The sequence below is a fragment of the Prionailurus bengalensis genome, unplaced genomic scaffold (assembly GCF_016509475.1).
Source record: "Prionailurus bengalensis isolate Pbe53 unplaced genomic scaffold, Fcat_Pben_1.1_paternal_pri Un_scaffold_61, whole genome shotgun sequence".
NCBI lineage: Eukaryota > Metazoa > Chordata > Mammalia > Carnivora > Felidae > Prionailurus > Prionailurus bengalensis.
The window spans coordinates 169,884-184,697 of NW_025091162.1; the positions used below are offsets into that span (position 1 = coordinate 169,884).

The 14,814-nt window shown below is 46.0% G+C and overlaps 1 gene segment (V, D, J or C); it reads left to right on the plus strand.

The window, feature by feature from the left end:
- The first annotated feature begins 2,629 nt into the window (after positions 1-2,629).
- On the plus strand, positions 2,630-3,286 carry LOC122478419. The segment is given in 2 exon segments: positions 2,630-2,732; positions 2,844-3,286. Coding segments are annotated over 2 exon segments (486 nt in total).
- The last annotated feature ends 11,528 nt before the right edge of the window (positions 3,287-14,814 follow it).

Here is a 14,814-nt window from a genome sequence, read left to right on the forward strand (position 1 = left end):
AAAAAGTAAAAAAGAAAGACAGATGAAAGCATCTCCCTCACTCTCTCAGGTAGGTTTAATTCTCTTCCACTTGCTGCACAGCTTAAAACCTATTTGTGCTCATGGAAAAGAAAGAATGAATATATGAATGAGAGTGATAAAAGTTTTCAGAGAACTAACTATAAGGAGTACATCTTCAGTTTGGTAAAGAGAACTATCAAACACTTTCCCTTCGTTGAACACACAGAGATGGAACACTGAAAGCTTTCCCACCACGGGTAGGGAGCAAGGCCACCAAGTCCTATCTCAACACTGCTGTTCACATAGGACTGGATGTGCCCGTCAGAACCATAAGGCAAGACAAACAATGAGAGGCATACAGATGAAGAAGAGCAAGAGACAGTTGCCCAATTCCAGGTGAGAGAATGATCTCCACGAAAACTACAAAGGAAGCTACAATTAATTATGCAAATATATAAATTCAAAGAGTAATAAATAATTTTGGAAATATTTTAGAATAAAGATCATCATAGATATATCATATAGATGTGTATATACTAGCAATAAACTGGTGAAAATAATTTTTAAAAAACCCTTAAAACCACTCCATGAAATGTTTAGGGGCATGTTTATTAATACAGGTATAGGCCACAGGTGCTAAAATCTGGACAATGCTGGTAAATGTAATCAAAGTGGACCGAAAACAATGGAAAGATATGTTCTGTTCGCGGATTAGAACACTCATTATTGTAAATATGCCAGTTCTTCCCGAATTGTATAAAAGTGTAATTCAGTTCCTGTCCTAGCAAGTCAGAGTGGTATGGATAGAGGATAGACCCATTGGCCAAGATAACAGAACATAAAACCCAGAAATGGACCCACAGAGATAAGCATAAACAATTTTTTTTTTTTTTACAAAGTGAAGAAGCCTTTCCGAGGAGAAAGGATGGACTTTTGGACAAATGGCCACAGAACAATTGGATATCCTGAGAGAGAAATGAATCATACATAAAACTCATTTTATATATATTAAAAAATCACTAAAAGGATTATAGAAATAACTGTAAACATAAAGCTGTAAACATAAAAGGAGAAAATATTCAGGATCTAGGGTTTCTATAAAAAAGTGTAGACAAGACACTGTCAGGATAACCCATGAAAAAACAAAAAAAGAAAAACAAAAAATGACACTTGTTAAACACGACTTCATCAAATATAAATTCATTGTATTGCCTTTTCTTCTTAAGGTAGTAAGCCAAGGATATTACCTAAAAATATAGAAGATTAACATAATACTCAATTTAATGGCCAGTAGCTGGAATCCATTGCTTTAACGCACAGGAGTTTTCAAACATTCACGAGATAGACATATTCTCAATTGTAGGCCAGAGGAGGGACATGAGGTCTGGAGTATCTTCTGCAAAGAACTGGCAATTTACCATTTAATTGAGGTAAATGCCTCCAAATCCTATGGACTAGGGCTTGTTTGGAGACTGAAAAATGCTACATTGATCACGGGCAACACTAGAGGATCATTATCCAAGATTCAGCTCAATGATGTGTGAATAAACAGAAGTGAGGAAACCCGCTGGGCTCTCAGGGTTGTGGGACACAGTGGGGTGTGTGCCCTTCAGCCAGGAGGGGGCGCTGTGGGACTGCCCTGTGGTCCCTACACAGGGCCTCAGTGGGGACCATTCACTAAAAGGAACCTGGGACTGGGGACTGGGCCCTGTACTTCCTGAGGGAGACTCAGCAGCTGCGTCCCTTCTGGTGTGGCAGAGTCCCCACTTGAGCAAGGACATGTGTGTTGTCTCAACAGATGCTTCCTTGCAAGGGTCTCCCCAGGGGTGAAGCCAACCTCCATCGTCCCCAGTATGTGATGTGAGGTGGCAAGAGTGACAGCTGACAAAGATTTTCAGTGTGGAACCCTGTAGGAATGCACACGAGGGATATGGGCTTCTACCCACAACCTGGAGAAAAGGTCTCCCTGTGTCCTCAGTGCTGAGGGAGCTTCTCGGAAAGGAAAACTCTCAGACCAGAGAGGAAGCAGGGAAGGGGGAAGAAATCGGCCTCCTGCACAGAACTGGCCATGTGTCAATGTGGACCCATCGGTGCTGTGGCCCTGATCCTCATCTGTGTGGTTTTACAGGAGTCACCACGTCAGTCCTGCCCTGTCAATAATAGCCAAGGGCGCTGTGGACAGACTCACTATGCTGAGCCAGAGGAGAGCACAGTGTGTCGTCAGGGGATCGGAGGCCACACAGAGGACACCTGGCCTGTCCCGAAGGAAGGGGATGGTGGACAGAGCAGTGGGAAGGCAGGAACTCTGATGAGATCTGCTCACCATATCACATATGCTGTGTCTGGGCCTGGACACCAGGGGGTGGTCGTCACCTGCTTCTGAGGGTCGGCCATGACTAGAGCTGGGACCAGTATGTGGACAATGCCTGTGCCCTCTGCTCAGGACTCCAAACTGTGACCTCCTCTCTCCTGGCATGGCCCCAGAGACCACCTCCCCGTCCAACCCACCTGACATCCTCAGGCAGAGGGACTTGACCCAGGGTCAGTGAAGTGTCAGAGAGCTGCTGGTCTGATTTGCATGGATGGGCCCTCCCTCTCTCAGAGGATGAAAAGGGGAAGGAAGGGATTAGAGGAGATCTGCTCAGCTGTGGATCCACAGAAGGCAGGGTCGGTGATGACCTCCACCATGGCCTGGTTCCGTCTTCTCCTCACCCTTCTCATCCAAAGCACAGGTGACTAGATGAGGGAACAGAGGAAGTGGTCCAGGGAGGACACGTGGGCCTTGGGTTCTCCTCTGATCTCTAGACCCCAGCATCATGCTCTCTTTGTCTCTCCCCTTCCAGGTTCCTGGGCCCAGTCTGAGCTGACTCAACCGCCCTCAGTGTCTGGGGGCCTGGGCCAGACGGTCACCATCTCCTGCGCTGGAAGTGCCAACAACATTGGTATTGGTGGTGTGAACTTGTACCAACAGTTTCCAGGAAAAGCCCCTAAACTCCTCATCTCCGCTTATAGCAATCAACCCTCAGGGGTTTCTGGTCGATTTTCTGGCTCCACGTCTGGCAACACAGGCTCCTTGACCATCACTGGGCTCCAGGCCGAGGACGAGGCTGATTATTACTGCACGTCTGCTGACCCTATTCAAAGTGCTGACACAGTGCTCCAGGCCCGTGGGGAAGTGAGACAAAAACCTGCTGTCCCCACAGTGATGCACTTTCCTTGTGCAGCCCCCACCTTCTGCCAACACAGCTGCTTCCCTAAAACGGAGGTCTGAAACCCAAACCAGTGAACTTTCTCTTGAGTATGTGTCCTTGTCCTCTCAATTCAGACACCTAACCCTGTCCGTGTAGGAGCACATTTTCTGTTTTATGCAAACTGAGCAGAAATTCCTGGATGCTGGGGCCGGTTGCCCTGGGGACAGAGTCCTTGAGGATTGAGCCTGCCTGCTGGCGCTGCCATAACATAATACCACCCACTGGGTGAGCAAATCAAAAGATATTTATTTTCTCACAGTTTTGGAGGCTAAATGTCCAAGTTCAAGGTGGGGGCAGGTTTGATGTCCCCTGAGGTCTCTCTCCTTGGCTTGCAAATGGTTACATTCGTCCTGGGTCCTCACGTGGCATTTCCACGTGTGTTCACCCATGCTGTGTCCACCACTTCTATAAAGTCTATAAAGTCACAATGTGGGTTTCCATATAGGAATCTATGGGGACCCAGTTCAGTCCATATCAAAGCACCAGGACAGAACCAGCGACACAGAGCATAGCTGTGCCTGACTGAGGATAGTCAACCGTCCACATGCTCTACATGCGTGGCATTGAGAGAACCCTCACTACACGACCTATGTGGGCTTGGGGCTCAGATCACAGTACAGAGATGACAGGGAGGGTCCCCATGCTCACAGAGCTGACACCGTCTTGGGCAAGAAAGAGGACACATAAGCCAGATGTACTGTGTCTCACACTGACTTCCCACATGGGGAAAATGTGTCTGCAGTCCCAGGTAATGTCCACACAACATAACCTCTGGATGACAGAGACTGGCCCTTACAGACCCACTGGTAAGAAACCCCAGCTTTCAGGATGACTGGATCAAACCACCCCACCCTCTGCCCTGACACCATCATGGCAACCAGGGAAGGGACACCTATTGCCCTACCCACCTATTGGGTAACACAGTGACTGTCTGGTGGGACCTGGACTCACTGACTAACCGTGTAGTTGGGAGAGTTGGGGTCCAGGTAGAAGAAAATGATGGAAGCTTCGCCAAAGAAGTCCCAGCCACCTGTACCATCTTCCCTCCATCCTCCATGTTATTCAGGTCAGAGCATGGACTATGGACAATCTGCACAGGGGACACAGGCCAGGTTCTTTATGTCTCATAAAACTACAGCTCATCCCCCAGACCATTCTCATGCCCCTGCACCAGATCAACTCCAACCCAACACACCCTCAGTGGCACGAGGTTCTGACCTGCAATGCAAACAGTCCCATGAGAAATAGAAAGCAGAACACATATTCCTACTATGATGGCCTCCTATTCCCCGAGGTTGTTAGAAGGTACAAAGTTTTCCAGAAACCTTAATGGTGACCATTTCTAGACCACACGCACCTGAGACCTTTTCTTTTGCTCTCACTCTGTCGGGTGAGGAACAGAGTCAGGGGCCAGTATAGGAAGCACTCTTTTGTCCACACAGTCCATATGGGGCTGCTCCTGCTCTCAGGCTCCCTCAGTCACCTCTGTGTCATTGCTGAGTGTTTCCACCTCACAGGGTCCTGGTCACAGGGAGCCAGATCACTGTCTGCCTGATTCCAATGCCACTGTGACTCTGCCTCTGAAAGACACAAAGCTTACTATTAAGAGTCACAAATGAAGTCTCCTGGTTATCCCACACTTGGAACTCTCTTTGTCAGTGTCCCACCTTAATGTTCTTTCTCTATTCATTAATGTCATGTTACATCTCCAGGCCTAGGGTTGTTTATTTTCCCAAATTCCACTCTTCTCCTTATCCCTCCTCCCCTTTCCACTAATCAGTTCATGAACCTATACCGTCATCTCCTGTCTGTCGCCACAGTAATGTGGGGTGCATTGCAGGAAAAACACAGGGTCATTAAGGAAGAGTTTACTACCTAGGAATCACTCTAGGATGTAAGAGAAGTAATTCATTTTTAAAGAATATTTTAATGTTTATTTATTTATTGAGAGAGAGACAGAGAGAGAGGGAGAGCATGAATAAGGGAGGGGCAGAGAGAGGGAGACAAAGAATCTGAAGCCGGTTCCAGGCTCTGAGCTATCAGCACAGAACCTGATGTGGCACTCAAAGTCATGAATCGTGAGTGAGACCTGAGCTAAAGTGGGACACTTAACCAACTGAACCAGCCAGGAGCACCTAGAAAAGGCATCTGCCCTTAAAGATTTCAGCCTCAAATGACTTTTTTTTTACATGTCAAATATTATTTTATTTATTTATTTTAAATATTAAGTTTATTGTCAAATTGGTTTCCTTACAACACCCAGTGCCCATCCCAACATGTTCCCTCCTCAATACCCATCACCCACCCACCTCTCCCTCCCACCCCCATCAACCCTCACTTTGTTCTCAGTGTTTAGAATCCCTTATGGTTTGCCTCCCTCCCTCTCTAACCTGTTTTTTTTTTCTTCCCCTTCCCCATGGTCTTCTGTTAAGTTTCTCAGGATCCACCTACAAATAAAAACATATGGTATCTGTCTTTGTCTCCATGAGTTATTTCACTTGGCATAACACTCTCCAGTTCCATCCACATGGCTACAAAGGGCCATTTTTCATTCTTTCTCTTTGCCACGTAATATTCCATTGTGTATATAAACCACACTTTCTTTATCCATTCATCAGTTGATGAACATTTAGGCTCTTTCCATGATTTGGCTATTGTTGAAAGTGCTGCTATAAACATTGGGGTACAAGTGTCCCTAAGCATCAGCACTCCTGTATCCCTTGGGTAAATTCCTAGCAGTGCTATTCCAGGGTCATAGGGTAGTTCTATTTTTAATTTTTTGAGGAACCTCCACATTGTTTTCAGAAAGGCTGCACCAGTTTGCATTCCTACCAACAATGCAAGGGGGGTTCCCATTTCTCCACATCCGCTCCAGCATCTATAGTCTCCTGATTGGTTCATTTTAGTCACTCTGACTGGTGTGAGGTGGTATCTCAGTGTGGTTTTGATTTGCATTTCCCTTATGAGGAGTGATGTCGAGCATCTTTCCATGTGCCTGTTGACCATCTGGATGTCTTCTTTAGAGAAGTGTCTATTCATGTTTTCTGCCCATTTCTTCACTGGGTTGTTTGTTTTTCGGGTGTGGAGTTTGGTGAGCCTTTTTTAGATTTTGGATACTAGCCCTTTGTTCGATATGTCATTTGCAAATATCTTTTCCCATTCCATTGGTTGCCTTTTAGTTTTGTTGATTGTATCCTTTGCTGTGCAGAAGTTTTTTATCTTGATAAGGTCCCAATAGTTCATTTTTGCTTTTAATTCCATTGCCTTTGGGGATGTGTCAAGTAAGAAATTGCTGCGGCTGAGGTCAGAGAGGCTTTTTCCTTCTTTCTCCTCTAGGGTTTTGATGGTTTCCTGTCTCACATTCAGGTCCTTTATCCATTATGAGTTTGTTTTTGTGAATGGTGTAAGAAAGTGGTCTAGTTTCTTCCTTCTGCATGTTGCTGTCTAGTTCTCCCAGTACCATTTGTTAAAGAGACTGTCTTTGTTCCATTGGATATTGTTTCCTGCTTTGTCAAAGATTAGTTGGGCATACTTTTGTGGGTCTAATTCTGGGGTTTCTATTCTATTCCATTGATCTAAGTGTCTGTTTTTGTGCCAATACCATGCTGTCTGCATGATTACAGCTTTGTAGTAGAGGCTAAAGTCTGGGATTGTGATGCCTCCCGCTTTGGTCTTCTTCTTCACAATTACTTTGGCTATTCGGGCCTTTTGTGGTTCCATACAAATTATAGGATTGCTTGTTCTAGCTTCGAGAAGAATGCTGGTGCAATTTTGATTGGGATTGCATTCATTGTGTAGATAGCTTTGGGTAATATTGACATTTTAACAACATTTATTCTTCCAGTCCCTGAGCACGGAATATTTTTCCATTTCTTTATATCTTCTTCAATTTCCTTCATAAGCTTTCTATAGTTTTCAGCATACAGATCTTTTACATCTTTGGTTAGGTTTATTCCTAGGTATTTTATGCTTCTTGGTGCAATTGTGAAGGGGATCAGTTCCTTTTTTTGTCTTTCTGTTGCTTCATTATTAGTGTCTAACAATGCAACTGATTTCTGTACATTGATTTTGTATCCTGAGAGTTTCCTGAATTCATTTATCAGTTCTAGCAGACTTTTGGTGGAGTCTATCGGGTTTTCCATGTATAATATCATGTCATCTGCAAAAGGTGAAAGCTTAACTTCATCTTTCCCAGTTTTGATGCCTCTGATTTCCTTTTGTTGTCTGATTGCTGATGCTAGCACTTCCAACACTATGTTCAACAACAGCAGTGAGAGTGGACATCCCTGTCGTATTCCTGATCTCAGGGGAAAATCTGTCAGTTTTTTCCCACTGAGGATGATATTAGCTGTGGGCTTTTCATAAACAGATTTTATGATGTTTAAGTATGTTCCTTCTATCCCAATATTTCGAGGGTTTTTGTTAGGAAAGGATGCTGAATTTTGTCAAATGCTTTTTCTGCATCGTTTGACAGGATCATATGGTTCTTATCTTTTCTTTTATTAATGTGATGTATCCCATTGATTGATTTGTAAATGTTGAACCAGCCCTGCATCCCAGGAATGAATCCAACTTGATCCTAGTGTATTATTCTTTTTATATGCTCTTGAATTCGATTGGCTAGTATCTTGTTGGCAATTTCTGCATCCATACTCATCAGGGATATTGGCCTGTAGTTCTCTTTTTTGTTGGGTCTCTGTCTGGTTTAGGAATCCAAGTAATGCTGACTTCATAGAATGAGTCTGGAAGTTTCCTTCCCTTTCTATTTTTTGGAATTGCTTGAGAAGGACAGGTATTATCTCTGCTTGAAATGTATGGTAGAATTCCCCTGGGAAGCCATCTGCTCCTGGATTCATATTTGTTGGGAGATTTTTGATAAGTGATTCAATTTCTTCACTGGCTATGGGTCTGTTCAAATGTTCAATCTTCCTGTTTGAGTTTTGGAAGTATGTGGGTGCTTAGGAATGTGTCCATTTCTTCCAGATTGTCCAGTTTGTTGGCATACAATTTTTCTTAGTATTCCCTGATAGTTGCTTGCATTTCTGAGGGATTGGTTGTCATAATTCCATTTTCATTCATGATTTTATCTATTTGGGTCATCTCTCTTTTCTTTTTGAGAAGCCTGGCTAGAGTCTTATCAATTTTGTTTATTTTTCAAAAAAAACAACTCTTGGTTTCATTGATCTGATCTACAGTTCTTTTAGATTCTGTATCATTTATTCCTGTTTTGATATTTATTATTTCTCTTCTTCTGCTGGGTTTGGGGTGCCTTGCTGTTCTGCTTCTATTCCCACTAGGTGTGCTGTTAGATTTTGTATTTGGGAGTTTTCTTGTTTCTGGAGATAGGCCTGGATTGCAATGTATTTTCCTCTCAAGACTGCCTTCGCTGCATCCCAAAGCGTTTGGATTGTTGTATTTTCATTTTCATTTGCTTCCATATATTTTTTGATTTCTTCTCTAATTGCCTGGTTGACCCATTCATTCTTTAGTAGGTTGTTCTTTAACCTCCATGCTTTCGGAGGTTTTCCAGACTTTTTCCTGTGGTGGATTTCAAGCTTCATAGCATTATAGTCTGAAAGTATGCATGGTATGATCTGAATTCTTTTATACTTATGAAGGGCCATTTTGTGACCCAGTATGTGATAGATCTTGGAGAATGTTCCATGTGCACTCAAGAAGAAAGTATATTCTGTTGCTTTGGGATGCAGAGTTCTAAATATATCTGTCAAGTCCATCTGATCCAATGTGTCATTCAGCGCCCTTGTTCCTTTATTGATCCTGTGCCTACATGATCTATCCATTGTTGTAAGTGGAGTATTAAAGTCCCCTGCAATTACCACATTCTTATCAATTTGGTTGCTTATGTTTGTGATGAATTGTTTTATATTTTTGGGGGCTCCCGTATTCAGCGCATAGACATTTATAATTGTTAGCTCTTCCTGATGTATACACTCTGTAATTATAATATAATGCCCTTCTTCATCTCTTGTTACAGCCTTTAATTTAAAGTCTAGTTTGTCTGATATAAGCATGGCTACCCCAGCTTTCTTTTGACTTCCAGCAGCATGATAGTTCTCCATCGCTTCACTTTCGATCTGAAGGTGTCCTCAGGTCTAAAATGAGACTCTTGTAGACAGCAAATAGATGGTCTTGTTTTTTTATCCATTCTGATACCCTATGTCTTTTGGTTGGAGCATTTAGTCCATTTACATTCAATGTCATTATAGAAAGATAAGGTTTAGAGTCATTGTGATGTCTGTAGGTTTCATGCTTGCATTGATGTCTCTGGTACTTTGTGGTCCTTGCAACATTTCTCTCACAGAGTCCCCCTTAGGATCTCTTGTAGGGCTGGTTTAGTGGTGATGAATTCCTACAGTTTTTGTTTGGGAAAACCTTTATCTCTCCTTCTATTCTGAATGACAGACCTGCTGGATAAAGGATTCTCAGCTGCATATTTTTTCTGTTCATTACATTGAAGATCCTGCCATTCCTTTCTGGCCTGCCAAGGTTCAGTAGATAGATCTGTCACTAGTCTTATCAGTCTCCATTGATATGTTAGAGTATGTTTATCTCTAGCTGCTTTCAGAATTTTCTCTTTATCCTTGTATTTTGCCAGTTTCACTAGGATACGTCGGGCAGAAGATCGATTCAAATTACATCTGAAGGGAGTTCTCTGTGCCTCTTGGTTTTCAATGCCTTTTTCCTTCCCCAGATCAGGGCAGTTCTCAGCTATGTTTTGTTCAAGTACACCTTCAGCCCCTTTCTCTCTTCCTCTTCTGGAATTCCTATTATATGGATATTGTTCCGTTTGATTGCATCACTTAGTTCTCTAATTCTCCCCTCATACTCCTGGATTTTTTTTATCTCTCTTTTTCTCAGCTTCCTGTTTTTCCATAATTTTATCTTCTAATTCACCTACTGTCCTCTGCCTCTTCAATACGGGCTGTGGTCGCCTCCATTTTATTTTGCACCTCATTTATAGCATTTTTTAGCTCCTCATGACTGTTTCTTAGTCCCTCGATGTTTGGTGCCATAGATTCTCTGCTTTCCTCTTTGCTTTTCTCAAACCCTGCGATTAATTTTATGACTAGTATTTTAAATTCATGTTCCATTATATTGCTTAAATCGTTTTTGATCAATTTGTTAGCTGCTTCTGGAGCTGGAGTTTCTTTTGAGGAGATTTCTTCCATTTTGTCCTTTTGGATAGTCCATGGGGTGGCACAGAACTGCAGGGCACTTCCCCTGTAATTTCTGGAGTAACTTGTGTTGGTGGGTGGGGCTGTAGTCACACTGATGTCTGTTCCTAGTCAACTGCTGGCATCACAGTCAGACTGGTGTGTACCTTATCTTCCCCTCTGCCTGGGTCAGGATTCACTGTGGAGTGGTGTGGCCCCCCAGGGGTCATGCATCTTTGCATTTACCTAAAGGAGTTGAAAACAATGTGTAGAAAAATACCCTGCACAAGTATGTTGACAGCGGCTTTATGCATAACTGTCCATACCTGGCAGCAGCCAATCGCAATGCCTTTCAGGAGGTGACAGGTGAGTAAGCCCCAACGATAGAATATTGATCAGAGCTACAAAGATATGAGGCACCAAGACATAAAAAGACACAGAAGACATTTTGTTGCATGTTGCTAAATGAAAGCAGCCAACGTGTAATGGCTGCGCGCTGTGTGACTCCAAGCATGTAACATTCTCCAAAGAGAGAAATCTATTTAGACAATAAAAGCATCAGTGGTTGCAAGGGGTTGGGAATAGGGAGGGATGGACAGCTGGAGCACAGAGGTTTTGGTGGCAGTGAAAGTGCTCTGTATGATTCTAAAATGGACATATATCAGTGTATAGCTCTTGACCTATTGAATGAACAATGTCAAGAGTCAGCTTTGCTGTTGTAAATATAGACTTTGGGTGACAATGACTTGTCAGTGTTGGTTCATGGTGTATAACAAGTGACCACACTCATGCTAGAGTTGGATGATGGGAAAGACAAGGTGGTGGAGGGGGTTGGTGTATTTGGGAACGCTGGAAATTCTACTAAATTCTTCTGTGACAATAAATCATAAAGTCTATTGATGTTTTTAAATATTCGGTAGGCAAGACCAAACATATGGGCATGTCTGGGTCTCGGGCAGCAGGGGGCGCTGTGACCTGTCTCTGAGCCTTGTGTGCTGTGATCCCAGCTGGGAGCCACCTGGCTCTGGTTCTCACTGTGGCTTAGCATGTGGGTGCTCTCAGGCCCTTGGGGAGCCCCAGGTCAGGCCCCACAGTTTTCGCTCCATCCCCTCCTGGGGTGAGATTTCCAGACAAGGGTCAGGTTCAGGGTTCAGGCTGGGGCTGGCCAGCGAGGGGGAGCGGGCTGGTTTGCATGAAGGGTCTCTCCCTCCCCTTGGGCTGCTGGAGGCAATAAGAGAGACTCTGGGAGCCCGGCTGAGGGACATTGAGGACACACTGCTGAGCAGGGGTCTCCACCAAGACCTGGGCTCCTCTCCTGCTCACACTGCTGGCTTACTGCACAGGTGGCTGGAGACTGGGATCGGGGCTGGAGATGAGAGGACTGTGGAACCATGTATGGGCCCTGTCCACTGACCTCTCTCTCACCCCGTGTCTCTCTTCTGACTTGCAGGGTCCTGGGCCCAGTCGGTGGTGACTCAGCCATCTGCAGTGTCCTAGCCTGTGAATAAGACTGTTACCACCTCCTGCACCAGAAGCAGCAGCAATTTTGGGGCTGGAGGTGTGTCCTGGTACCAGCAGCTCCCAGGCAGTGTCCCCAACGTTGTCATCTATGGTAGCAGTGCTTGGCTGCGGGGGTCTTGTCCATATTCTCAGGCTCCAGGTCAGGGAACGTGGCCTCCATGAGCATCTCTAGCCTCCAGGCTGAGGATGAGGCTATTATTACTGCTCAGTGTGGGACCACAGTCTCAAAGCTCACACACTGATCCAGGCCTGTGGGGAAGGGAGACCCAAATCTGCTGTCCCCTGAGCAATGGGACTTCCTGTGCAGCTCACACCCCTTGGCCGACACAGCTGCTTCTTTGTTCGTTTCTTTTAATAGTGGAGTCTTAGACAAGGCTAGGGAATTTCGTCTAGAAATAGTGCCCTTGTTCTCTCAAATTGTGCCCGTAAACCCAGCCCTACTCTGCAAAACATTGTCTGATTTTCTTCCGTTGGGCAGGATTTTTCACACCTGGGGGCAGGCTGTTCTGGGAATTGAGTCCCCATTGGGTCAGAGGCAGGCAGATTTCATGTGTTCCTGATCAGGATAGATGACTGTATTGGGATCCGTCCCTGCACACCCTCTGGTGAACACCAAGAATGTGCCAGGCATGACCCTTGGGCTTAGGTTCAGCGTGAGTGCACTAGGGACAATCTACGTCCTCATGTTGCTGAAAATGTCCTGGGAGAGAAAGGGGACAAAGAAGTATGAATAGCAACACATAAGATGTTTCTGGAGAGTGAACAAGGGTGAGGCAGTGAGGTGGACCTGGAACATTGGAGGGGTTGACAGGAACTCCCTCGAATCTGACATGCTGTGATGATGTCTCAGTGCTGCATAGATGATCAAGGAGCCAGAGGGGAGCATGAGGAGGGGACCAGGCAGAGGCTGTTGACTGTGTCCCCGTCAGACCCCTCCTCCTCAGGTCAGGGGTCCAGGCTCAGGTCCTGCTGGAAGAGCTGTGCTGAGAGGTGGGTCCCAGGGAGGCACCTCTGCCTTCTGACAAGGCAGAGCTGACTCTTTCCAACCCCTTCCCCTGTGGTCCTTGTTGATGGACTCCCCCACTCCCACAAGCAGTAGACAGAAGAGGAATCCAGGTGAGGGCCCGGGGGTCTGACCCTGCTCAGTAATCTGGGGTCAGAGGTAGGAGGAGCGCCCCAGCCTTCCCAAACCGTGGGATGTGGCCAGTCCAGGCTTCTGTCTGCCTGTTATGCCAGCCGCAGGACACATCATTCCTCAGGGGCCAGGTCTCTGGTCAACCTGTCTTCCACTCATGTAAACCCATGAGGGAGTGTCAGGATCTGGGGAGGCTGCGGTAGGGAATGGAAGGGTGGGTGGGGGTGAAAAGGTTGCAGCCTGGTGATGGGCCCAGAGGTGAGGGATCTCCCCCAGTAGTGAGGAGGGGGCCGTGGAACTGGCAGGAGTCAAGAGGGCTTTCCCTTCCCCCAGGCGTGATACTCACATTGCCTTTCACGTGCTTTGTCACCTGTAACGGGGCCAGAAAGGGGTGCTGTGGGCACGTGTATGAAGCACACGGGTGAGCCCAGAGCTGTGGACCCAGCACCTGGCAGCCATCAGGAACAGCTCAGAAACGAGGGTCCAGACAACCACGGGCCTCTAACTGGGGTGCCAGTTTTGTCACAGAGGACACGATATTTCCGGGGTGTGAAGGTATGTGGGATAGAATGGAATAATTCATGTGGTTTTGGCCAGCAATCAGGGACAGAAGTCAGAGCCACCAGGGTACCAGCCACCAGTGTGCTCCCTAGATGATACTCACCTGATAGGACCTGGGGCTCATCACCACCCAGGCTGCCTGTGCCCTTAGGTTAGCTCCTCTCTTCTTCCTCTGGCTCATTCCACCTGTGAAATCCCAGGGCACGGGAGCTGGACAGACGTACAGCAAGGGCGTACCTGAGTGCAGCAACTCCACCCACATGGGAATTTCTGGATAGAAGGAGACTTTCAGGAGCCCAGTCTCCATAACAGAGCTTTAGAGGTCAGAGTCTGCATGTCCATCATGACCTGGGCCCCTCTCCTCCTCACCTCCCTCCTTCCCCACACAGCTGAGAGCCAGCCTCATCCAAGGTGGGTGGGAGATGTGCCAACTCTGATCCAAACCCTCACTCTCATTCACAGTGGACTCCTGCCCTGCTCAGACTCCTCTGGGTCCCTTTAGAGTGTCTGTGAGCCAGGCAGGGCTGACTCGGCCACCGTCAGTGATCAAGGTCCTAGAATGATGGCCAGGTTCTCTTATACTGGACACAGTAACATTGCTGGAAATGAGGCAGAAGCTTGGCTTCAGCAACACCTGAGCCATGTTCTCAAACTTCATTTCAATGGAAGAACAAACACTAGCCCTCTGGGGTCTCCACTGAGTTTCTGGATGCAGGGCAAGCAGCCTGGCTTCCCTGAACATCCCTGGTCTTCAGGCTGAGGGGGAGGGTGTTTATTCCTGGTCAGCGTGGAAAAACAGCCTTGGAGTTGCACAGTGCCTCAGGCCAGTTGGGAAGCGACACCCCAACCCTGAGCTCCCAGGTTCACCCATCACCTGAAGACCATGTCACTGGCCCCTGAAGAGACAAGAGCTGGGTTTCCGCTGACAATCGTGTGGACCACTCAGGATTGGAAGACATAATAATGTGAGGATAAAAGGTCGGATCTGCAGAATTAGCAAGTGCATGGGAAGTATCATTACGGATCTATTTGGCCTTTGTGACTATATGTACATTCACGTGCTTTCCTGAAGGGGAGACACAGATTTCAGGGTTCAGTAAATGGATACTTATTTTCCAGGTCTTTCTGTTCCATTTGGAGATGCTGAATTCGTGTGTTCAGCTGGTCCATC